Genomic DNA, 26,289 nt, shown 5'->3' with positions numbered 1-26,289 from the left:
GCTACTTTTCACTACTGTGTAAGAAAGTTATACTGGTTTTACATTTACTTTCTGTACCTTGTCAGTGGGGCTCAATGGTGATGACTACATACTAACTTACTTCCTTTGTAATTTGTAATTTTGTAATTTACAATTTTACCGAAAATAGCCTAAAAACCTGTTTATTAAAAAAATAAAAACTCACATGAATTATTACTGTGACCTACCACAAATAGCGTTCTGTTGCAACCACTGACTGTAGATAAATGTATTTATATACTATCATGGTTGCAACATAGACATTGCTAGGAAATACAAACACTTAACTCCCCATAGTAACAGTATGTAACAAGGACACTAAAATCAAATACTTCAAGCTCATTGGTCCTTTACATGGTCCAGATAATTCTAGAACACTGGTCCTCGGTGCTGATAGGCTGAAGCGCATTCCAATCAAGTTAAATGGTTAAACTGCACACCTGTGACTACACTACATTTATTATGTTAATGTATCACCTGAAATCGGCGTTAAGCTATAGTCATAGGCTATATATAGCAGTGGTTCCAGAAAGTACATTAGGCCTACCAGATGGAAAAAGTTACACAATGTCATAATCATAGTCTATGCTGTATGTTTCTTTTTTCCAACACACACACAGGCTACAACACTTTTGTTATATAAGCGAGCGGCTGAGAAGCTCAATGAGAGCCCGGGTTTCGGCTTTTGTGGTGTGAAGAGGCATCTGTCATTGTGAAGCAGACATTATTCCTTTTTTTTTTTTTTTTTTTTTTTGAATATGGTTGTTGTATTTTTAATACGATTAATTTCATGCCAGTTAAGGGACCGGCAGTGCACCCTCACAGTCTGAACCCCTTTTAACTTTCTCTCCGGGAAACCCATCGGGGTTTACGCAAAGCACTCTTATCTACAGCGCATAAGAGGATGCGATTTGTGCGACTTTCGGGTTTTGCGAGTCCCAGGGCTGAGAGATGTCACTGTTTCCAAGCGGTAAAGTAACAGAGAAGAAGCATTTTTTTTTCTGATGTGGAGTTGTATTTTTAGAGCGCAGCTGGGTTCCTCTGTTGCTCGTGAATGACACTTTTACATTTTTCCTCGGGTACTCTTACCCGGAGATTTAAAATGAGCGAGCAGGAGGGGGTTCAGCGTCTTGCGCATGGACTAAACTGGGTGCCCGGCTGCTGATGGATACATTGACTCCTACTGGGATCAAACCTGCAACCTTTCAGTCGCAGCATAGGCTTTCTAGCCAATAGACCGCTCCTCCATCCTGAGTCCTCCCACCCAAAACAACCTGTATCACATTTACAGTATGGATTATTGGACGTTTCACATCGCGCACATCCATGTCACAACTTTTCTGGGAGAATGGATTTAATGAAACAGTGACAGGCTTCACATCTTCACACGATTCTTATTATGACTGTTATCTCTCTATATATTCAAGCCATATATTTGGTGGCTTAGTGTGATTTTTGTCACGTTTTTATTATTAAAAGAATTCGGATCCTTCGCACACTTAAAAGAGTTGTAGCCTAAATCTCGCCGGCTCTCATGGGACTGGGGCATTCGTCGCGGTGTTTGCTGCTACGGCGGAAGATGGCGGAGGCGGACAGCGCAGAGGTAGGGACCTTGTGGTGTCCTGCACCCGGCAATAGCGGGACCGGTGTACTCTCAGTCTCCTTATTTTAATGATGACACCACATTTGACTTGAATTTCATGCATATATCTTTGCTTTTGTTATCATCATCGTAACCGCATTTGGAATGAATGTTGTACTGATGGCGTGCAGGCGAACAAAGTGGATTGCCCTGCGTCCTGCAGATGTTATGGATGATCCGAATAAACTGCTGTAATTGCAATAAGAGTGATGGTGTACTCAGGAGATTTACAGTTAGGTTAAATCAGCTTTTGGATGCATGGATGTATTGAACATGGCTATGTCCGCTGTCCTTGGTGCTGAAACGGAACCTGCAGCTTTTGCCGGCTTTTCCCTTGAGTGTATATCACCACTGTGTGTAAAGGCGTCTGTGTAAAGACAAAGGCTATTTTAATGATTTTTGACTGCTCATGGTTCAATAACCCAGCCTCTTTCAGCCCCGTAGTAACATAAAGGCAGGTCCACTCACTCAAAATGTTACTTTCAGTTCTCTAATTGCCAATCCTCACAAACCCATTGCTTTTTGTTCTCATTCTTGTCTGCAATTCTGACACAAGCTCTCCTCCTTTTCTTTCTTTTTCCTCCGTAACAGCGGCAACAGCCTGTCACGTCCCCCTTCTCTCATGCTGCTCAGCCCTCCCCACTGCCTAAACCAGTGCCTACTACCCACCATGTGCCCTGCGTCCCCCACACGCCCCATGTAGCAGCCCTGGCCACCTGTCCTGGTCGAGGCAAAATTGCCAAGTTCATCAGTCCGGAGGAAATGACATCACGGGACTACTACTTTGACTCCTATGCCCACTTTGGCATCCATGAGGTAGGCACGCCAGGTGGACAAACGACAGCTTGGTAAAGTCAGAGTCAAAGAATGGCGCCAGATGCTTCATGGTCTGTCTTACCTGATCCTTCTTAACTTGCCAAAGAGTTTCAACCCTATTAGTCTGGCTGTCTGTCAGCAGGATATGTCAATAAAGCTAATTTAACACAGACAAATTCTCACAGACAGTCAGCCTATCAGATTTTGGTGGTGATCCAGATCTCTTTTTTTGGCATACATTCTGGCATACATTCTGGCATACATACTGCTATACATGAACCTATTGCATACAGACACTTGAATCCAAATCTTTCATTGTATCTGATAAGCAATTAAGTACAAAAACCAAATTTAAGTTAAAACAAGTGCATGCAGTGATGCAGGCAATGCAAAACTATACGAAAAGCAGCAGTGGCAAAATCCTCAGTCCTCTAGAGTTTTCAAATCCTTTGTCCAAAGATGAGTTTCAGCATGATCATTTTAAACATCCTTCAGAAGTTTGGTAGGAATTCAGACAAGTATAAAGCACATGTAGTAAAAACGTGCTTTAAAGTATAAAAATGTAACCAAATTATTGCCCAAAATCAACTCTAAACCACAGAGGTCAATGGCTATCTATGAACAATCAAACTGATTGGTTGAGAACAACCTCAAGTGTTTTCAGCTGACATGCCATAGAGAGGGAGAAGGTCGCAGGAATTTTCGTTTAAACTTTGAGTGCCTAATGATTAAAGTGCACACCACATATTTCCATTACCAACTGGTACTAAAGACACCATATGCATGTTAATAGGCCATATTCAGCACTTCACAAATGAAAATTACAGTATCTGTGTCTATCTCTTACAATCATCAACAGTGAACCGCTGAATAAAAGTGTAGCACAATGCCCTAGCTAATGACCTTGATGTGTGAAGGAGTGGCGGTGGAAAAGTTTGGGGACATATAAACCTTTTTAAACAGTGTCCATATTTAGCATGTGGGTCAGGTTTTTGTCTGCTTGCAGACAAAGAGAGTGTCCTGATTAGAGAAGTTGCAAAGCAAGAAAGGAGAGGAAAGTGGGATGTGTGAATGAGCCAAGGGAGATGGATATCAGGTGGTCCCCAAAGGCTTTGTGTTGTACTCCTGTCTATTTCAAGAAGCTCTGCCACTGTCAGTCTGTCACTGAGACTTTTGGCCTAAATTCTGCCTTTTCTATCATGAAAAAATATGTATTCACATACTGAGAAAGATATGCAACTGCCCACTTATAGTCTAATTGCATACACGTTTGTATGTCTGTTACGTAACTTCATGTGTTTTATGTATTCCTTTGAGAATTTCGTATGATTCACACCATTCTTTGAGTAGTATGTGTCAGTTCAGTATAGCATCTATAGTGGTATGCATGAGATTCAAGACTGCAGAAACTGTGATGTATTACAGTTGTGAACTCTCAGTTTTATCTCTAATTTTAACAGGAGATGCTGAAAGACGAGGTGCGGACGCTTACCTACCGGAACGCCATGTATCACAACAAGCATGTGTTCAAAGATAAGATTGTCTTGGATGTTGGCAGTGGCACAGGGATCCTCTCAATGTTCGCCGCCAATGCCGGCGCCAAACACGTGTACGGGGTGAGACAGATAGATGCAGCCTTTGACCACAAACAGATACACCGCAGATTTTTAATCTTCCCATATAATCAACTAAGTCTCAGTCTCTGCTTTTGTTTAAGCCTATATGATAAAGAAAAGCTGCACATCCATTCAGTATCCAAAGGGGAGCTATTACATCTGGCTTTGCTGTCACATTATCTCTCATCCGTGGCCTTTCTTTCTCTGTTTCTCACACACACATACGCACACGCACGCACACACACACACATACACACACACACACACACACACGCACACACACACACACACACACACACACACACACACACACACACACACACACACACATACACTCTGCCTTTTTAAAATTCTTCTTAAGGGCTACTCTCTAGTGTTCTGTCCAGAAATTGGTAATCTCTCAGACAATCATACAGAAGCAGTAAGAGACATCTGGCTCCCCTTAGAGCAATGTTTTAAGTCGCAGGTTAGACATTACCGGCATTGCCGGCTCCCGCAGTTATGTATGATTCATATACTGTGTTACACTTATGGATGGGAGAGCAAAATGATGTATTGGTTTTCACACAGTGCAGGGTATGAGATGTGCAACCAGGGACAATAGTGTTTAGATGGATTAGCAGGATTTGATTAAATCTCTCCTTCAAGTATTACCCCAAAGGTTAACCTGTGTATGTAGAGGGGAAATGATAGCCAACACCTTCACATCAACACTTTTCCACCTAAGGAATATGAAATATTTTATGAATTATGAAAACACTGAAAAGTATCTTTCATGAAAGTATACACCTATAAACAATAGATTTTGTAACAGACATTCAACAGTTTTCACATTCAGATAACATTTTAATCAAGTCTGTGGTTTTGTCCTTGTGCCTACAGATTGAATGTTCAAGTATATCCGAATATTCAGAGAAGATTATCAAGTCGAATCACCTACACAATGGTAAGCTGAAGTGGCTTTCCATCTCATATTTCTATATGTCTGAATGCAGAGCCGTGGGATGACATTTGGATTAGAAGTAGCGTGAAAAATCAGCATATTTCCATCATTACCGTCACACCCGACAATATTAGTCACGGTTCTGATGGTTAACTGGAAGCTCGCCTCTGATGTCAAAAAATCATAATCTGTACCATCAATCAGAATTCTCCAGCAGTGCTGATTACCATTGTAAAAGGCCACCCTGAACTTCACAGATGGAGGTCTGGCAACAGATGGTGGTTTTCATAACCTGCACGTTTGACGTTCGGCTGGTTTTTATTTCATCTTTTATATTTTCAATGCAGGCATTTAGCTGATGGTTGTCATAAGGCATACAGGAATTACAGCTCAAGGGCCAAAAGATTATTTGTGGTTAAATAAACTGAAGTTTTATTAGCTAAATGCAATTACTGCATGCTTCTGACAGCTGAAAAGGTGTTGAGTTTACAAAGAAAGCTTCTGCACACTATATGCACTGATTTCTCTTTCACAAAGGGGTGAAAAGTGCTAAATGTACAAACACTTCAGTTTTTTAATTAGGTTTCCACCTGTGTAGAAAGTACAATACAAATAATTCTGCAGTAGCTTATAATTACTCTTCAGATAGAAGCAATCACAGATAACAAGACCATACAGAAACTTTTTGAAAATATTACATATTTATTTCTGGTTATATGGCAGCTGAAAATTCCCTTTTTAGACTAAAACTTTTCTGTGATTCCAAAATGTAAATACCCTTTAATTCTTGCTTAATACTTACCAGCCAAGATAATACAAAACTCTACCATGTTACATCTCATTTACTTTGATAGTACTTAGGATGTGCTTTTCAAAATCTCCTTGTATTTCCATATCACAGGTCAAAGAGTCCTCAATGGAAAACAGAAAACAAGATAAACAGAATGCATGCGTACAACACTGAGGCATGAGATGAGTGCAGTAATTAAGCTGCACTAATTTACAGCACTCCCAAGGCATAAAAACAGTGTCATCTGAGAATAGAGACACTGTTCGATTTGCATTAATGTGATGAAGATGCCGTGAAGTAATTTGTTGCCTGCTGTTTTTGTGGCTCTCCACTCCACAGTCATTACCATCTTCAAGGGCAAGGTGGAGGAGGTGGAGCTGCCTGTGGAGAAGGTGGACATTATCATCTCAGAGTGGATGGGCTACTGCCTCTTCTATGAGTCCATGCTCAACACCGTTATCTTCGCCAGGGACAAGTGGCTGGTATGATGGGAGCGCTGGAGGCTCAGGGAATGTTGGGCTCAGTGTATGTGTGGCCAGGCTGGATGAATAAGGCTTTTGACTCATAAACACACCAGACAGTGATGAAGTAGAGGATTTACTGTACACTTGCGTGCATGAGTCTGGTGCCCAGATGCTTAGGTCATCTGGATTCTAACCTCAGTAGCTGCCTTCAGGCTTTAAACTTGGCACATGTGATCTTATATTACATGCCAGGTGTGTGAACAATAAAGATGATGGATGGCCTATTGTGTGCGTGTGTGTGTGCGTGTATGCATTGATACTCGAAGCTTTTCTTGTGTTCAGAAACCTGGAGGCCTGATGTTCCCTGACAGAGCAGCTCTCTACGTTGTAGCCATTGAGGACAGGCAGTACAAGGACTTCAAGATTCATTGTGAGTAATTACAGCACATTTGTTGGCCGATGCTTTCACGTTTTTCCAATGTCATTGCTTTCTTCTGTCTCTGTCTCTCTTTTAGGTGTGCATAATTAATGACCACTGTATGAAGTTAGACATAAAGGTAACATAACTTTACTTCAACCCCACCTATTTAGCATGTATAAGCAGTATATCAACATATAATACATTATTTATAATGCAGTAACATGGAGGCTGGTGTATGGAAGTTAATGATTGACAATATAGTAAACAGTCTTGATTGGAGAAGATAATATTAATACACACTTAAAATGTCCTCATATCTGTTTACAAATATATTATAGTGTGTTATAAACCATTTATTAAATGTTTATACACTGCTAAATAGGGGGTTTAAAGTAAAGTGTTACCGATATGAAATTGCATAAGGCTTACTTTATAAAGTGTTTACAAGCTGTAACTAATAGGCTACATTTATTCAGATATGTTATTAAATCTGCATTTAGGGACAGCACAACAAGCTGTAAACACATAAAGTATGTTAGCACACAGATACTTATTTTCACATCCAGCAGGTGTGGTGCGAGCAACATTAGCATGAATCTGGAGTTGTGTTTCTGGCCACCTAATGAAGTCCAATATTCATTCGGTTAGGTATTTACTGTTAGCAACTCTAACAGAACTGAAAGAAATATCTGGTTCTTTTGCTGCTAAATGCTCTATTATGTTCACCAGCTAGTTGCTAATTTTAGAAACAGTGAAAGATGCTTAAAAGCTCTGTGGAGCTGAGGGCAACTGCAGAGTTTGGTGCGTACATCACTGAGTGACCCATTTTACATTACACACAGTCATTTGACCCATTGTTAAGATAAAAAAAATATTAATTAAAGCAACTTTATTGCTTTATTCATCAGTAACAAGCCATTAATAAGGTTTGCTAGGTTGTGAAAAATCAGTTTTGTTGGTGTATTACTAGAGATTGTGAGAAATGATAAAAGGTAATTAACCATAAGGTCTGCAGTTATTAATGTCATTAAGTCATTAATAAAGAGTGATAAAGTCTGTATTTGTAAAAAGCTGTTCTTAAACTGATTTTGGTCCAGATCAGACCTTTTGCAGAAGTGGTTGAAATGTCTAGCTATGCTAGCAGAGCTAGCTAAATGACAAAGGAAGTTAGGATAAGGATATTTAACAGCACAGGGATTTTTCATAACCTGGCAGCCCAAATTGCTCTTAAAAAAGTCTTATTACTGATATACATGCTGAAAAATGTTTTAAAAAACATTGATAAAGCAGTTAGTTCCAACATGTAAATCACTTGTAAAGCATGCCTCATTAGAAAGTTGTACCAAAAGTATTTCAATCAGGGAGGTGTTTTTATCCTGCAGTACATACTCTACTCTAAAGTCACTCCATGTGCTCAAATAGCAATCACAGAGGGAGTTCTGAGCTTAAACTTGTGATCCAGATCAAGGCACCAATATTAAAAATGCCATTCAGACTTGCAAGAGACACAGAATCTGGGTCAGTAACTCCTACTGAGTTTCCCCGCGCTGCACAGGTGGCCTTCTCTGTTCTAGTACATCTAGACATGCACAGAAAGGTACATTCTTTCACACAAATCCCCAAAGAACTCAGCCTACCCAAACCCTCACACTCACACTTATTTTTAGTTTCTCCCTGCGTCGGAGGAAATTTTTCACCTTTTCATCATACAGACTTAGTGTTTGGCCCCTTGACAAAGCAAGGTGGAGTGGAGGGACAGAGGGACTGGGGGAGGAAAGGCCTGCTTGGTGTGTTTTCAGCCCAAATTATAGGCTGCCAGACACAGTGGAGGAGGTAGAGTAGGCCGGAGTCTATTTTCAGGAGGGCTTGTCTTTCTCCACATAGTGACAGGATAGACAGAAAGACAGCATCCTGGCAGGGTTAAGCGCTCTGTTTTATTTTCTCCGCTACCATTTTTTTTTGTGCTGACAGCTTGGCAGGAACACAGAGAACAGGGCTTTGCAAGTGTATGAAAATAAAGAAAGTAAAAATCCAGACGTGTCCACGTGTATTTGCATGAGCAAAGTAGTTTAGGTGTTTATGTTTGTGTGTGCACAGGGTGGGAAAACGTGTATGGGTTCGACATGAGCTGCATTCGCAACGTGGCCATCAAAGAGCCGCTGGTGGACGTGGTGGATCCCAAGCAGGTGGTGACAAACGCCTGCCTCCTGAAGGTTAGCGTGTACAAATAAAATATGCAAGTAATTTCAGGCTATACCTTGAAAATCCTACGTGATAAAGGCACGCATTCATCTTTTGTGTTCTGTCACCAAGTCCATTAGTTCCCTTAAAAACAGTCAGAGACAGTCATCACTCCCCAAGTCTCTGAACATTCCCTGTCTGCTGAGACTATTTTCTAACACATAATAGAGGTTTCTCAAGAGCTGTAACAGTCTGCGGATCTGTTTCCATGCTTGAAGATACAACAGTGGTGTGTCTTTCATCTCACAAATGAACTGAAGATAAGAGCATTCAGGGAGGTGATAGCTTTTTTTGTTTGTCCCTCTCTTTCATAGTTCTTTCTCTGCTTTATATCATGTTTTTTTCTATTCTAAAAATCCATTCCTCTTACTCACTCTTTCCTTCCTAATCATTCACTTCTTCTTACCCTTCATCTTCTGTTGCACTCTCTGATTTAAACAACGTCAGGCCTCACTAGTCGGAGCGAATAGGGTGGTCTCACTCCATCTCTCCCTCTGCGCGATGGTGAAATGTCACACAAGAGAAGGCGTTGATTCACCAGCGGGAATAAAACGGGCTCTCCATCACGTCACGATAAACACTGGCCCTCCTTTTGTGGTCAAGGAGGTGATTTATGTGAGCGTGGTTACTACTTAGTTAGTAACACTCTGGTCTGAAAATTCATTCTCACTGCCTGTATCTGTTTCACATGCATGTATTCAAGGCTTATTCACCCCCTTCCCCCGCTGCCAGCCACTTCACCCCATCTTAATTCAAACTGCCACTCATACCTCACACACTAAAATTACAAAGTCGCTCCCGGGGACTTTTTTTTCTCTCTCCTCCTACAATTTGCTGTATATGATACTTGCCTGGTATCATTGGAAAGGACAGAGGTGCTAAATCACAATCTGTCATGCTGACGCCACATTTTGTAGCGGGCAATAGGCTGGGCAAGATGAACAGGTTGCAGTGTAAAAAGCCTCCTTGTCGTCTTAACATCATCTACATGCAAAGCAGAGACGCCCCTGCTCCACTCTTATTTCGGAGCCCTTGCGATAGCTGGCTTGTAACAAAATTTGATATTTAGATTATGTGACCATATTCATAAGGCAGCGCTCGATATAGACACGAGCAAACACGCAGATGCTGTGTTCACTCACTCACACACGCACACATATACAACCTCCCTCCCTCCCTTGTAGAATCGAGGGAGGACACCCACACAGCATGTGTACTGTGAGCAGGCTGCGTTAGCCAGCCGTGATTCAACCTGTGGGCTTTCACACACATACACTCACACATGCACGATGATCATGGTGAATAATCAAGGAGGATTGGCATACACATGTACTGTATGTAGGTGCAAGATGGCGAGTGGGGGCGACAACTTGTGTGTGTTTGTGTTCATGTGATGTTGTGTGTTGTGTTGTTTCACCGCATAGCTATTCAGACATGACAGGGCAAACGAAAGAACTGAAAAGACTTCAGATCTCTTGAAAGCAGTCCTCATGTTTTCTCTTTTTTTCCAGGAAGTGGACATTTACACTGTAAAGCCAGAGGATCTTTCCTTCACCTCAGCCTTCTGTCTTCAGATTCAGCGCAACGACTACGTTCACGCCCTGGTCACCTATTTCAACATCGAGTTCACCAAGTGTCACAAGAAGACTGGGTTCTCCACCGGTGAGGCGAGACCCGAGTCACTCCCTTCTTAATATACATGCATACGCTTTTCTATGCCAACATTAAACTGCTATTTCACCCAAATTACAAAACAAACATATTTTCTGACTTACCTCTAATAAAATCTAACCACCCAGTTAGTTTTATTCGCCCACATTCTGAGATATCTGTCTCTGAGATTTACTTTTAAATTATTTTTAAAAAAATGAACAGCAACATTTTATTAGAAAATCTTTTTTTTAGTCAGTAACAACAAAAGAAAACAAAAGCACTGTTGCCAGGCTCCATGACATCTGTATCACAAACTTAATAAATTCTGGACAGAAGGTCTTTATGGAGCTCTACATCATTTGCGAATGATTATATATGAACAGTAAGGCCTACAACAAAAGGAAATGCATGAATGAAAGGTGAGAGGGGCAGATATTTTCTTTTCAGAGACATTGTCCCCATTTCTCTTGATAATCCACAGAACTTTTTGTAATCAGTTTTCATTGAAACTACTGTCTTTTGAACAGATGACACTTTGAAAACTGTTGTCAGTGTGTTCAATAGGTGAGTAATCCTGAAGTCATATATATATCTCAAAACCTGGGCAAATAAAACCAAAATGTCTCAATGTTTAGATGCTTATAAAAGTAAGTGAGGAAATATGTTTCTTCATTATTTGTGTGAACTGGTCCTGTAATGTAAGCAGAAGATGTCAGAAAACTACAAGAATTTAGTAGAGGTTATATAAAAAGTACATAAAGAGGGTGACTGGTCCTCCCTGCAGTCAAATATCTAGTAAGATTTCCAAATTTCCCCTGAAATCTTTAACCAAGCATGTGTGATGGTTCATCAGTGTCCACTACTGCACTTCAGCATCTTAGCTCTTGGCTACACTCTGCTGGTGTTACATGAGCCGACCCCGGTGTTCGCACTGATGGAATCACCGAGCGCTTCTGGTTACGTGGCTGTGAGGATACCTATTGTAGAAAGAGTAAGCTAAGCTGTTATGTAAGCTTATTTTAATACATTCATACAGCCAGTGCTTACATAATTTTGTGTAGAGGAGGTTCTATGTTTGGCTGAGTCTGTTGGGCCTGAGGGTGAGCATCACTGAAGGAGTTCTCATCTATCAGCCTCTGTATTTCTCCCACTGGTTGAATGAATTTCAGTTGCTTTGCTGTTAAAATATCTTCCATGTTAGCACACCCAAGTGTCCATCAGAACCGCTTTGTAAATGCAGTAATTTCTCATGCTCCCTTCAACTCCTCTTTCCTGTTTTTTTTTTCTGCTTTTCCCCATTTCCTCTTAAAACTTCACCTTCACTATTGTCCTGCTTCCATCTTGCTTCCACACATATATTCTCCCTTCTCCCTGCCACTCCTCCTGTCTTCCCCCTTAGCTCCGGATTCTCCCAGCACACACTGGAAGCAGACAGTATTTTACTTAGAGGACTACTTAACTGTCAAGAAGGGAGAGGAGATCTTTGGCAGTATTACTGTCAGGCCCAATGAGAAGAATGTGGTAAGATACACCTTTTGAGAGCATTTGTTGTTGTGTGTGAAGGTTTTGTTTGACTCAGTACTTTCATACAAATTGAATATTTCTGCCGTATTGGTTTCATCTTTTGTAGCGTGACCTGGAGTTCACCCTTGAGCTTGACTTTAAGGGACAACTATGTGAGGCTGCCATCTCCCACGACTATAAAATGCGTTAGGAGCAACAAGGCCATGGTTTGAACCCCTCAGCCCCTCTGGACACACCTGGAGAGGGGGGGGGAGGCACGGGCTCTCCAACAAGAATTCCCGTTGGCCAGCGAGGGCGACCAGACGCATCTGATTGGATGCCATCAAGCCAGCACCTAAGTGATGTCATCAGAATAGGCAAGTATCTATCAGCAATAGTGCCATCACCTGTACCAACTTGATTGACTCGGGCACGTCGTTGAATGTAAGATCCTAAATGAACTTGATTTTTTTTTCTTTCTCACTAGTTCCTGGAAATTATTTTCAGTATAAAATGAGAAGCATTTGTGAGTATTTATATTGTTAGTGCAGCTAATTGAAAAGTATTGATCTGCGTGATGTTGAGATGGTTACAGCACAGTCATGAGCAGTTTTTTCTTTAGTCATTAAGATTTATTATGTACTGTATGATTGTATAGAGAGTACAGTAATTAATCGTGTTTTATTTTATTATTTGCATGCATGTTTTTGCTTCATTGGTTCCAGAAAGGTGTGAAATGTAACTTTTATTTATTTGTTTTCTTGAGGGTAATTCAGAACAACTGTACTTTGGTGCCAGAATAAAAACAGAACAATGCCTCAGAACAGGAACTAACACAGATGCAATATGTCATGTACCACTTTGTTTTGGAAAAAAGATGAACAAAGAATATGGAAAAAAAGAACGATGAATATAATGACGAATAAAATGACAAAGACTTCCAAGGCAAAGATTTTAGTCAATTTTCTTCACATAAGTTTCATTTAAAACATTTCCAATAATTTATTTCAGCTTTAGCAAAATCATAAAATACGACTACATTAACATACTGTATACTACACCAGACAAGGAAAGCTATATTCATCATTTTTCCTCTGGGTAAAGGTTTTATTGATACTAATTATAATACAGAATATGTCTTTAGTTTAAATCGTATAGACAGTACTACTGTGATTTGCCAACACAGCATTATTTACAGGAAATGGTGCAGCATCGTAATTTTACTTTAGACAAGCTCTTCCTGTGAGACTCATCGTCTATGCTTTACAGAAGTTTTCTTGTTCACTTGGGAGACACAATATTTCATGTTGACTTGGACGTTTTCTGCATTTCTGAGCTAAAATGAAGACTGCCTGTTAAAAGGCACAATTTCATTTTATGACAACATCCCTATACCATCAAACAAATGAAAAAAGTCCAAAAATGATTTCATTGTTGTCTTCAAACTCTGCAAGGCCAATGTCCAAAAGTGATCCAGCACTTGCTAAACTGAGTATATGAGTAGATATCCTAGATGTCCAAAGTTCTGGTTTGTTTTGTCCATCAGAGTGTCTTCACTTGCAGCAGGCTTTCTTCTTTATGGGCTGAGCACTGAGGTTGACTGTTGTGTCTCTCACCGTGTCCTCCTGCTCCATTAACACTCTGAGAAAAGACAGAAAGAGAAAAATGAGCTAAACATTATTACAAATCGATTCCCCTAATAACATTTTTAATTGGTCATCTACTCTCTAGATATGGTTTGTTCCTAGCAGCCATTATTATTTTATAGACTGATTTTACTCATTATCTTACCTGGCCAAGTGTGTCAGAGACTCTGTCAAATTCTTGCCTGTGTAGGCACTGACCTCAAAGAACATCACTTTGTTCTCCTGCACAGGATACATACAGAAAGTCAAGTCAGACACACTGATGGACAGGAGCAGAAATGTCAGCAATTGCATCTTAAATAATTTCAGTAGCATTGCAGTCATTTTTTAATAGAACAGACAAGGAACTGCTTGTTATGATTTTGGGTGAAAGCACAAAGGAATAAAAATGCATAAAAATCATCATATAGTTAAATTATCTATGAGCTTCTGAATTAAACTTACATAAGCCAGTTGCTCAGCTTCTTTGAATGTCACCTGCCTGTCTTCATCCATGTCCATTTTGTTGCCCAGCAGGAGGATGGGGATCCCTTCTCCTGCAGCTTCCTTAAAAAGATAAAGGAAAGATTAATATTCTTAAAAAGGTACTTCGGTGATCTAGTTTTGAATTTCCATCATGTCCAGATGTGCACGATTAAAAAATTGACAAAATCAAAGCAGCAGAGACATCCTGAATTTTGTCTGTAGTATGGCTCACGCTCAAAAACACTGAATCCCATAATGCAACTCAACAGCATGACTTTAGTTTTGAGTAAGAATTTAAATCTATGGTTGATCTATGGATAATGTTCACAGTGTCAATAAAAAAAGAACTATTTTAAGATTACAAATGAAAGACATACAGCTGTAAATATTGAAAAGTATAATATGAAATAAAAACAAGGAGTCACTGATTTATTAATAAACAACTACTGCATAACCCCCCTACTCTACTCCACTAAAGCAGCTGCAGAAGTCTTCCTTGGGTCAAAGGTCAGACCTGGACGTTGGTGAGCCAGGGTTGTACGGCCTTGAAGCTCTCCTCAACTGTGACATCATACATCACCACCACACCGTCTGCCTTACGAAAGAACTGCTTGGTTATGCTGCGGTACCTGTGTCAATAACATAACATCATTTATAAACTGCATGAATTTCATTATTACACATTATGAATTATTTTAATCATTTTGACTTTCAGGGTATTTTCTTAATGAAATTGCAAATTCAAGTGATACACTCACCTCTCTTGACCTGCTGTGTCCCAAAGCTGCATGGCTACCTGTATATTGTCCAGCGTTAGCGTCTTCACACTGTAGTCAATTCCTGATCAAGACACAACAATCAATATATTATACCCAGGATAAATTAGTAATTTCCTATAAGGGGATTTTTGTTTAGTTCGTTGTATGAATGATACAATTTGTGGTTAAATTCTCATATCTAATTTAAATTTGATATATTTTTGACAGAGGACCAATGACATAAAACGGACACTAGGGGGTCTAGTGAGGCGTGATATTAAATGTGCCTCATTTCAGAAGTGAAGGGGGGGGAAACAAAGTGGAGATAACAAGGCTCGAGTGAGGATTGGGAAAGATGAAAGCAAGGAGAAAGAATTCATCAGAAGTGACATAATCTGCAGTACAATGTGTGCCAGGCTGTGTGACTTCACAAGCCCTTTCATGTGATGCTAAGTAACCCCCCCCCTTCGATCTTCAGTGTTAGCATCCAAAAAACACACTCACACACACGCACACATGCCACTCAAATTTGTTCAAAACACCTCCTGAAACTTTACCGCTTGAAACACAACACCGTATTATTACAATGTCTTTCTTCTCACCCACAGTAGCAGTGGTTGAAGGGTGGAAACGGCCCTCACAGAAGGAGCGTAGCAGGGATGTCTTGCCTACGCTTGAGTTGCCAACCAGGACCACCTTAAACAGACGGTCTGGGGCAAGCAGTGCTGCTTCTTTTGCCTTCTGATAAAAGATAAAACACAGGCAAAGGCAGAGAGATTGTTCGGATCGCATTCAATAAATTAAAGACCTAAATTCAAACATATGTATGTGATTTTAAAGCACCAAAACCATGTATGTACTTGCTGAGTCTCCTTCCCGACTGGTTGACCTCTTGGAGACGTGGGCGTCTTCTTTGCTTGGGAAAAGCGAGATTTCCTTGCCCGAAGAGTTTCTGCCAGCACAGGGATGTGACTGGAGGGTGGGGTGGCAGAGAGGTCTACTGCCATGACAACACCAGATTCAGTGTCACTCTGCGCTTCATCTTCCTCCTCTTCGTCTTCCTCCTCACTGAGCTGGTGCAGTAACAGTTGGGGGCCCCCTTGGAGCAGGTGGGGCAGGTGGTCCTCTTCGATTGAGATGACTCGACGGAGGGGCCACCCATCTGGAGGGGCATCCAAGACCTCCTCCTCTACCCGAACCTTCCTTTCCATCTCCAATTTCTTTACTCTTTCTCTGTCTTTCCCCACCACCCTCTTAGCATTGACCATCTTACCAGGTGCCTTTTTAACCTTTGCTTTCACATCCTGAGCTTTAGATGGAGCGGGGTTGGCGTAGCCGTTGGCTAAGCCAGAGTTCTTCTTTGCCACAGGGTGCTGTTGACATGCAGGGGCGCTAGGGGTGGTGGTGGTGATAGTGGTGGGGGCAGCGGTGGTGGAGTCATCCTCACTGCAGGAGGAGGAAGCAACAAACACGATTTGAAGGTGCTCTATAGGCAAGGCCTCCAGAGACTGGTAGGACCCGTCCACCAGCAGTGGGGCTCTTTGGAAAACAGAGGAGAAACAGAGGATATGCTGGATCAATTCACTTGACTCAGATGAAAATCTGGAGGCCAAAGCACTCAAATGTCTTGAGACAAAACTGATTGGTGGTGTGCCATCTGAATTTAGTCATATCTAAAATAAAATGTTAATTTAATTGATTACTGTAAGTGTATAAAATCAAATATCCTCTGTTTCTCCTCTTTTAATACATGATTTTTCGCACAGGAAAGACAAAAAAAACACAGGAAAGAATCTGACAGGGTGATATGTGTTAAAAGAGATTTGGGATGATAAAGTAATCACCTTTTTGCCGGCTGGTTGGTGTCATCAAATAAGTTGGCGAGGCCAGCTCGTTGCTTCTGCTTCTTTCTGAGTGAGGTTCGAGGCTTATTTAAACAAAGGGGATGTGTTACACAGTTTTATCACGTCAGGTAATGCCATTATAGTAGCTGCTGCAATGGAATTAGATAAAATATATACTTACCACACCGCAGCATATGTCTCGCTCATCCTTTAAATGTTTGTTCATCTCTCTGGAAAGATTGAAAAGAGAAATAACTGATAAATATGCTGTGGAGAAAATGCATGGAAAAGCATAAGAAGCACATGGGCCTTTGCTAATCTTTTACCTACGTAAAGGTACCTACGTACTTGAGGAGGTCAAGTTGTTTCATGAGACTTTGCTTCTCTCTCTGCAGTCCTTCAGTTACTCTGTACATTTCCCTGAAACAAGAGAGAGTGCATATTTAAGCCTATCCAAGTTGAAGTGAGTATGTGTGCTTTTAGTCTTGCAAATCCTTTGTATGTTTAAGGTTAGACTAAGTAAGAGTATAGGCAAGGAAAAATTGTAGGCAATATAAAATGAATGGGTGAGTGAGTGTGTATACCCACATCTCTTTTTCCTGGTGCAGTCGGGCAGCCTGCTCTTGCAGCATGGCCAGCTGGTCCTGGGCCAGTGCAAGCTCCTGGCTGGTGCTCTCCAGCGCTCGGCACAGCTCGTCGTTGGTCATCTTTAGCTTAACGTTCTCCACGTGGCTCTCCTGTTTCTCACTGTTCAGCTCATGGCACTGGAGCTCTAACTAGAGGAGGAAAATATTCACGGGAATGAAAATGCACTAATGATCGGTGAGCGTACTTAACATACATCTGCAGTGGAAAAGGAACCGTATGACTGCTGTTTAAATCCCCTCCCCACAATACTTGTTCAGGGTTCAAGGATTAATACCAGCAAACCACTTTCCCGTGGTAGCACACATTCTGACTTTATGGAAATGATGTGGGCTTCTCTTTTTTTTTTTTTTGGTAATGATTCTAACTTTTTATTTCTAATTTTTCAGCAGTTTGAACCAAATTTTGTGTCATTTCTTACCTCATTATACACAATGAATATGCATGAGTTGTATCAGGCCATTTTTCAATTAAAAGTAGCTGCAATAAGTTCAAAGGGATGTTTAATATCTAAATGTATGAATAAATGTTGTTGGAATGACTTATGAGACATGTTTTACATATCCACTCACCCTTTTCTGCTTCTGGAAAAGATGTTCCAGCTCTTTCTCCTTTGAAATCAGTTGGTGCTCCAGGTCGTGGCTGCGCAATTGAAGACGCTCAGAGTCCTTCAAGGCCAGAAGAAGAAAAAGTTAAAGGTCACACGGTTAAGGAGTAGCACCTGAAAGAACTGAAGAAGAATTCACAACATTTATAGCCAGAGCTCAGACTTGTACCTTTAGCAGCAGCCTGTCTTTCTCATTTTTGATCTGCGCCTCCATCTCTTCATATAAGTGACGAATCTCACTGTCATGTGTTGCAGCCTTCCTGCAATCAAGAATACCAGTGATTAGGAATATTAAACGTCCTGGGGGAGTGATGGGGCATAATATCATACTATCTAGGAACAGAGAGGCATTGTTGTCTAGGTTGAGCTTAAGATTGTATTACTCTCTCTGTTTATCTGTAATTACATGTAAATACTTGAACGCAAACACACCCTGAGCTTCATTTTCAAAAGAATACTGAGTGGTATTTACATTCCCTCTGACAACTGTTAAGACCCAAACAGCCAATTAGTAAAGTCTAGAGGAATAACAGGCATAGTACCATGCAGTGCCATGGGAAAACTACCATACGCATGTTTTACCAACACATTGACACACAACATCCTGTATACACACACACCTGGATTTTGGCATATCTTCAAACGTGTCGCTCTACATATCATGGGAGTACAGATATTAAATATTCTAACCAAGATTTATTACCCCTCTGACTGCTTTTCATCTCCCCTCAGGCATAGCATTAATGGGTTTACACACCAGCAGAAGGTGGTCAGACTGCAGAGTGTGCCTCCAGATTAGTGGTCATTTGACATGGATAAAGGGGTTGTTCTATAAAGAATTACAGGTAAATCCACGCAAACACTCTCAGGCTGCAGGCCCTGCATAGGGCAGTAATATAAACACAAACCCACCGTTATGTCACCCATTCTTAAGGTGGCTAATGACAGAGAAGTGCTTTATGTGGTACATAGCATATAAAGTGTTTAAGTGTGGGAACCAATTATAGCCTTTTTAACCCGACACTTACTGTTTTTGCTGTAAAGCACATTTATTTAATCCCTGAATGCACTTCCTGTATTTGTTTCTCCTTCCTTCCTTCCTTATGCTCATTTCTTCCATCATTATTCACTCTCTGCCTCCCTTTTTTCCTCAGTTATTTCTTTTCACAACTTGTCTTTCTCATATAGTGTCATAAGCGTGTCATCCCACCTCTGGAGGGCGCTCTCCATCTCCTTCTTCTCCTGGTGAGCCTCTTTGATCTGGTGTGTGACCCTGGCCAGAAACTCCTCAAAGTTGGTCAGAAGGTGAGGCTCATCTCGCCTCAGCTTGGCCCACAGACTGCGCACCTCGCCTGGACTGGAGAAAGGGAAAATGACGAAGACATAAAGAGGGATATGAGTCAAATGAACCCACACCTGAGGCTTTCTCTGGTCAAGTATGGATCATGCTGGATCAGTTGTGCAGCAAGTAGGACCTGCCTCCGTGCATGTGTGTAAGGGTTTGCAATTATCCTACTCACTCCTCAAATACGTTGCTGGCCCCCAGGCTTTCCAGCAGCATACAGAAGTGCCTCTCCTCCTCGTCCTCTACTGCTGACAGCTTGGCTTCCCATTGGCTCTGGTAGAGAGCTTCCTTGGCCCTAATGCCAGCACTGGGGGCCGGGTTTTGGTCGTCAGTCACTGAGATTCTCCGGCCGTGAAGGAATAGACCTGAGAAACACCCACATGGGTCATTGTTTCATGATCATCTGGAGATTATTTTAACTTGTAATTTTCCAAAACATATCATGCCATCATATTTCCTGCTTTTTCAGGCTTGAACTGTGAAGAAAAAAAGGTGCTAAAATAATGCAGGAGAGAGACATTCACACTAAGGATGAAAATCTAAATATAACAGCTGAACAAGATTCTCTTTGTTGTGTCAGCTGACTTCAGGAAATACATCATTTTAAAGCGACTATATAACTTTTGAGAGAAGTAATAATAAGCAATAAAACACACCATTACTTGACTCAGTACACTCGGGGGTTTTTGTGCTACAGCCTTCTTTGGTCTGGTATGACTAGCAGCTTTTGTTGGATAATGGTATCTAACTTTGGCAAACTTTAGATGCTGTGTAACTGACCTTTCTGAGTCATTTCTTTGACTTTATGACTCTTCTGTATTTGTGTTACTGTTACGCTACATTTTATCATCCATCATTAGCTGATACTTTTTAACTTGTGGCCATAGTGGCCTCTGTTGAGCCAAAGTTACACAGTGTTTAAAACATAAAACGAATGGCATAACGTATATTATTTTGCATGGCAAGGAATATCTGAAATTAAAGTGCACCCTTACTTCGTGTTAGGGTTCTTCTTACAATCAACTATATCATTTGTTCAGGTTTGATAGAATGAATGCTGGTTCAACTTTTGATCAAAGTTAGCTGTATGATGCAAGTTAAAAGCCTCTGACAGCGGGTAACCTACTGAATCCGGAGGAGAATGCCTCCAGTGTGAGGTAACCAGTGTGGTGTGTATCCAGAGAGTCAAACACATCCTCCAGCTCCTCTGCAGACAGAGGCAGCTCTCTGTGGAGCCTCTGCCAGGAAAAAAAAAAACATAAACAGAGAGAACTTTTAAATTCTGTTGTACAGAGACGAAGGGCAGACAAAACATGATACAGTTGGCTGCAAGACGTGGTTGGCAATGTCTTTTACAACACTATAACTTGTTTCTAAAAAAAAAAGAATGTCATAAAAAAATGCTGAGCCTTAAATCTGCCGTATCTGAGTCTGCGCTGTTATAACTCAAGCACACCTCGCGCAAAATAAACACAGGCACTAAGGGAGTGTTATGTTTTCTTGGAAACGACACAAACAACAGCAGCGAACAGGAATGATGCTCAAAAGAGCCTCGTCCTAATTAACTGACAAACACAACTCGGACTCTGTTAACGCTTTGAAGAGGGTTGTTTGTATTGTTCCTATTCGTGTTTTTTGCATTTCAGCCAGTGCAATGATGAGTGAGCTGCACCTATACTCATAAACATTTCCATCAATGGTGCTGCTTCACCGGCTATTCGAGTGTGTTGAGTGGGAGAAGTGTTTTTCTTTAACATTGGTGATATAACACTAGAAAAAAAAAGTGAGCAAAAACGGCAAGCATGACACTATGTGTTTCCTTCTTGCCATTCACCGTCGTTACAGCACCACAGGACACTAAATTATGCATTGTTATTATTATGCAAATGATGTAAAAGTGTGTCATCTTGACCCTTTATTCCTCTTAGTGGAGGCTTAATGCATCTGCAGAGCAACCGTGAATTTTAACAAAGAAGGAGACATTGAAGAATGAGCGCATCTAAGACAAACAAAGCTCTCTGAAAGGTTTTCATGCTTTAAAGGAAGTATAAAGTCATTCAGAGCTGCAACAATTCGTTGATAATAGATTAGAATATAGATTAGTTGATTAGTTGATACGACAGGAAATTCAGTAGCTGTAAAATGTTGATTATCAAAGTTATCTTTCAACAAAACATGCAAAAACTTGCTGGTTCCAGCCACTCAAATGTGAAGAATTTCTACTTTTCATGGTCTTATTTGATAGTAATGAAAAAGAAAAACTAGGACAGCACTCCAAATTGACTTTTTAAATCGCTGCAGAATTAAAAAGTCAATTTGGAGTGCTGTCCTAGTTTTATTTTTTCATTATTAACTACTTTAAGGACCCAGCACCCAGCTTTCATGGTATCATTGTGAGTTGAGCGAGTTGCATCTTATTATTTATTATTTCTCATATGATAGTAAACAGAATATCTTGTGATGGGAGTTTTTCACTATTTTCTGACATTTTACAGACCAAACTTTGAATTGATTAACTGGCAAAATATTCAGCAGGTTGCAGCTCTACAATCATGCCATCAATATATTAATCCTGCTAAACGTGGCAGCTTTGACTTCCAGTTGCTTGCAGACTTGCTTTCAACCCTTGATACTCCATCCCCTCTCACACTTAAACACACTTTAACACCACACACACACACAGTCTCCTTCTCTAACCCTCATATCAGTGCGGGTGATGAAGCCTTTTCCCTCCACATCGCATGTCTGGAAGAACTCCCTTGTCTTGTCCAGCAGTGCGATGTGACCCCAGTCTGAGCCCCTCTGCCCTGGGTTCAGTCCAAAGCCATTCACCCTGCCCTCCTCCTCCATGTCTGGAACTCTTTCAAGGGCACTTCAGCAGCGCAGTGTGCCAGTAGCATGTACTTCAATGGCAGTGTGGCGTGGAATCAGACATGAGGCCTCCTCACTGGCCCTGTATCCATTGCTCTGTGGCCCTCGCAGTCACCATGACGACAGAGACAGGAAGTAGCATCAGACGGTGAGATCACTGATAACTTATAAACATTCTCAAAACTGGCTGTAGGCTCCTAAGAGACAGAGAGAAATAGCAAATAACAAATACAGTGATCAACCTTAATACTCTTTACAAAGGCTTTGGGGAGGTTTTTGAGAAAGCTAAAGGAAAAATGTCTGGTTACACAAGTCATCAGAACATTAATGCAACAGTGTAGCACTTGTTGCGGCTATACAGTACTTCCCTTTTCTAATAAGCCAGGAACAAGCACCTCACAAAGGTATGTAAACACAGTGTAAAGGATTATCTTAATACCCAGCCATACAGAACACATGACAGCGTAATGCCTGCAAGACTGCAGGAGCCATTACCAGGAGGCAGAGTCATAGATGAATTCAAGACTATAATGTATCATACTGCTACTCTCACAGCGCAAAAGGGTTTCATGTTTGCATTATGACTTAAACAAGGTTTTGAAGTGCTGTTTGGTTTGGTCCGTTGAGAGCTGGAACGCAGATTATCTTGTCAGAGATTCTAGATATGCAGCAAATGTCAAGTACAATATGAGAAGCAGATTCTGAAGACAACTAAGCCCTTGTGATAAAAATTTGTTCCATTAGTTAGCAAGACACTGCGTTTCAGCTTTGTAGCAAACCAAACTAAATGTTTAAAAACTGAAAATTTGACGTTAAGTACATTAAACTCCTCTTAATGTCCTCAAATATTCCCATCAAGTATTTTACCCTCTGCAGTATGTATTAAATATCAAGTATGAAAGATAAGAAAAGCTTTGGGCCTTTCTTTACCAGAAATACAAAACTTTCTGCTCCCACCATCACCAGATATTTTAACATTCTTTGCAGTGAAGTACAATTTAATCCCTTAAATAAACAGGAAACAGAGTAAAGCTCTTACCTTTTTTTTTTTTTTACAAATGGTACCCACAAGAAACTGAAACCTTTTTCCGCTCTTAGTATCAAGTCTTAGTATCAACAGAGCAGTGATCGCGCTCTGTGTTTAGGAAGTCTTGCCTCACAGATGAATGCTAGAGAAGTCATTCTGAAACCATGTGATGTCATGAGGAAGAGGCCTGAGGCGGTTCAGCCTGCGTCCACACGCCGCTCCCACAGTGATAGAGAGAGAGAGGACTTGCAGCAGTGAACTCTCTTTATGCCAGCCACACGTATGCAACATGTTTACAACGTCTGCAACTATGACGACAGCAGATTTGTGACCACTAGTTTCTTGAATGTTAATAGTGTGATTAACTGGAGTTTTATCAGGGAATTCAAAAGGCATGAAAAGTTGCTGCCTGCAGCTGAGTATAATCAAAGTTAGATCAAAAAATTGCATTTTTTTATGTAATTTTTAAGTGTTGTTAGTAAAAACCAAAATAACTGACTTACTGATTATTGAATAATTATTTTCTGTTGGATGACAAATAGGGTTTGTTGCCCATTTTAACACAACACTCATGTGAATCTCATCATACATTTATTGGTTTTTATAAAAAAACTGACTAATGTTTTACATGTTTCCTCATCTCTTCATATCTTACGATGCCATCTTGTGGTCTGACATTAAAATTGGACACAGCATTAACTTGCCTGGAACAAAATACTGCAGAATCACATTATCAGAGTGAAATCAGTGAACAAATGAGCAACCACAAGCTTTTCACTCCAAGCTCAGAGGCAAACAGGTCATTGATTGCCACTCAATTTTTTTTTAATAGCGTAGTTAAATATAGTTCCACTCCATTGGTTCCCCCAGTATCAGCTCTGATTTAAGAGTCATTTATCAGTTCTCTGGATCTTCTGAAGCAAATACTCCATCTGGAGGTTTAGATTTGGCTGTCCTTTTTTGGTCTTTTTGCTCAGCATCTGAAACGTCTCCATCTTTTTCTGTTTGTACTTTTCAATAGCTTCTTCTCTCTGTTGCTTGTTCTTCAGGTAGTCCTGGAATAATAAAAAAAAAGAAGCAAAACCACTTGTCAGCAGCATGTAGGACTGGAATTTGATTTCAAATAAGAAATACAATTTCTGATAAAAGCAAAGAAGAAGCTCTTATTCTTCTCCAAGTGTAATAATTAATTTTAAATGATAGAGAGAACATGTTACCTCCTTCTTCTTTTTCCGCTTTTCTTGTGCGCTCGCAAATTCCTCTTTTGTCTTCTGATAGGACGTCTTCTTCAGCATTTTTTTCCTCATGCGGTTGCTCATAGGAAGACTGGAAGGAAACGTTATAGAGGCAGAATTACTACACATTTCCCAATCTGTAATTAAGACAATCTTCATGTTTCCGCTTTAAACGAAAGATTTCTGAGGTTGTTGAAAACTTCTCTGGGGTCTTATGAGACTTTAGGACTCTGAGAATTACATAAATGCATTGTAATCAAACTAAAATAAGAAAAATAGAAAGAGTCCTGTAAGAGTTCAAAGTTTCAAGGTTTTTACCCACAAAACCAATGATCAGCATCTATTTAACACATGATAAATAACAACGCGATAAATATGACTTTCGGTCAGCTGAAATAAATAAGCTTGCACAACTCTCATAAAACTTGTATGCAATATTTACTTGACTAATGGAAACTCTGTATCTAAAATACTGCATTATAGTTTTAGATTGTAATATGCACTTACAAATTCATGGAAAATTCCTGTATTTTTTTTAAATGCTTATGATCTCCATGTCGAAAAATATTTCTTACCTTTCTTTCTCTGCCGCTGTTGTTGTTGGGTCGGGGTTCCCAGAAACAGCATCTGTCAGCTCTGATCCACCGGTAACTTCTGTCTCTGGATCAGCAGCAGCTTCAGTCTGTTGTGCAGGTGCATCACTCTCAGGTATTTCTTCTCCTTTCTCCTGCCCTTTCATTCTCAGTTTACTCCTGTTCATTCGGTTTGTCCAGGCCTCGTTCTTCAGTTTCTCTGCCTCGGCCATGTACAGATGTTTGAGGTGTTCTGGATACTCCTCCTTATACAGTGACATGGACTCAGGGTTCTTCTTTCTCTCCTTCCGTAGCAGCTTGTTGTACTCATGTTTGACTCTCTGCTTCCTCTTAAAAGCAAAGCCTTGACCTGGAGAGTGGAGACAATTTGACACACCATATAGTTTATTCTTCATTCAAATAAAGTTGATTATATACCGAATTTACAAGTAGACTTAGATATACCTATTAAAGAACTTAAGAATGTTTTAGCTAGTTTTAATGTTTGTCACGTAGAAATTCCAGATTAAATTGTGAGGTTTCTTAGTTGAGTTTGGCATCACGTTTAACTTGAAATAATATAATGTACTGTAGATGTGTACATGTTGGCTGTCTGTCTCTCTAAGTGCAACAAACCTCCCATCAAGTATCAAATTACTGTAATTTTACTTTAACACCGTAGCTGTTAGCTGTGTTTAGCAAAAAAGTACCTTCTTTAACGCTGCCCTCGAAAACTTTGTGCTCCGGAATCCATTTCCTTTTCTTTTTGACACCGGCAGCCATATTTTTCGATTTCTTCCAGTTGTCGTTTTTCCCTGTAAACTTATTATTCTTCGTTTTCTGGTCTGTTGGTGCCATTTCACTTAATTATAATGTATAAAAGTGAAATGTTTATAACTCTCATGCGGGTTCAGGCTGCGTGCCTCTCAGTACCGTCGCGGGACAGATGACGTGTGCGCATATCAGACAGACACGAAAAATCGAGTGCAGAGCATCAAATCTATTAACGAGCTATAGTCCTTTTTTTCTTTTTTTTTTAAAAAAAATTCTTGCTAGTGTCTAAAAGTGCAGCACTTGGGTACAACCTAAAAAAATCAGTGTGCGAAATACAGGGTTATTTAAATAAAATAACTTTTATTTAGATAGCACTTTTCAAAAACAAGTTAA

At 40.4% G+C, this 26,289-nt stretch overlaps 3 protein-coding genes across 5 annotated transcripts; 1 reads left to right on the top strand and 2 right to left on the bottom strand.

The window, feature by feature from the left end:
* The first annotated feature begins 623 nt into the window (after window positions 1–623).
* prmt8b (protein arginine methyltransferase 8b) lies at window positions 624–12,787 on the top strand. The gene is made up of 10 exons (XM_067581305.1): window positions 624–1,621; window positions 2,252–2,476; window positions 3,937–4,092; window positions 4,975–5,038; window positions 6,165–6,307; window positions 6,632–6,719; window positions 8,808–8,923; window positions 10,463–10,613; window positions 12,004–12,125; window positions 12,235–12,787. Exons 1-10 carry the CDS (start codon window positions 1,553–1,555, stop codon window positions 12,316–12,318), a joined length of 1,218 nt encoding a protein of 405 aa, XP_067437406.1. The 5' UTR covers window positions 624–1,552; the 3' UTR covers window positions 12,319–12,787.
* Window positions 12,788–12,839: 52 nt separating this feature from the next.
* cracr2ab (calcium release activated channel regulator 2Ab) lies at window positions 12,840–22,972 on the bottom strand. 3 transcript variants are annotated; one of them, XM_067581302.1, is made up of 17 exons: window positions 22,115–22,965; window positions 20,544–20,655; window positions 19,593–19,782; window positions 19,283–19,429; window positions 18,242–18,332; window positions 18,038–18,133; window positions 17,409–17,596; window positions 17,169–17,240; window positions 17,002–17,050; window positions 16,821–16,903; window positions 15,837–16,515; window positions 15,579–15,717; window positions 14,977–15,058; window positions 14,733–14,847; window positions 14,198–14,299; window positions 13,899–13,975; window positions 12,840–13,748 (listed from the first exon to the last, which is right to left on the bottom strand). In XM_067581302.1, the coding sequence occupies exons 1-17, from the start codon at window positions 22,265–22,267 to the stop codon at window positions 13,661–13,663; spliced, it is 2,463 nt and encodes an 820-aa protein (XP_067437403.1). In that variant the 5' UTR covers window positions 22,268–22,965; the 3' UTR covers window positions 12,840–13,660. The 3 variants fall into 3 exon arrangements, 2 of the variants coding, with proteins under 2 accessions (XP_067437403.1, XP_067437404.1); XM_067581303.1 differs by having other exon boundaries at window positions 15,837–16,422; window positions 22,115–22,951; XR_010925640.1 differs by lacking the exons at window positions 12,840–13,748; window positions 13,899–13,975; window positions 14,198–14,299 and having other exon boundaries at window positions 15,583–15,717; window positions 22,115–22,972.
* A 917-nt stretch (window positions 22,973–23,889) lies between these two features.
* ccdc59 (coiled-coil domain containing 59) lies at window positions 23,890–26,092 on the bottom strand. Its single transcript, XM_067581306.1, has 4 exons — window positions 25,833–26,092; window positions 25,126–25,492; window positions 24,533–24,641; window positions 23,890–24,370 (listed from the first exon to the last, which is right to left on the bottom strand). The coding sequence occupies exons 1-4, from the start codon at window positions 25,978–25,980 to the stop codon at window positions 24,206–24,208; spliced, it is 789 nt and encodes a 262-aa protein (XP_067437407.1). The 5' UTR covers window positions 25,981–26,092; the 3' UTR covers window positions 23,890–24,205.
* Window positions 26,093–26,289: the final 197 nt, after the last annotated feature.

This window comes from Thunnus thynnus, chromosome 23, assembly GCF_963924715.1.
Source record: "Thunnus thynnus chromosome 23, fThuThy2.1, whole genome shotgun sequence".
In the NCBI taxonomy this organism is placed as follows: domain Eukaryota; kingdom Metazoa; phylum Chordata; class Actinopteri; order Scombriformes; family Scombridae; genus Thunnus; species Thunnus thynnus.
Note: the sequence above shows the minus strand (reverse complement) of the source record. Positions and strands in the feature narration are given on the sequence as shown.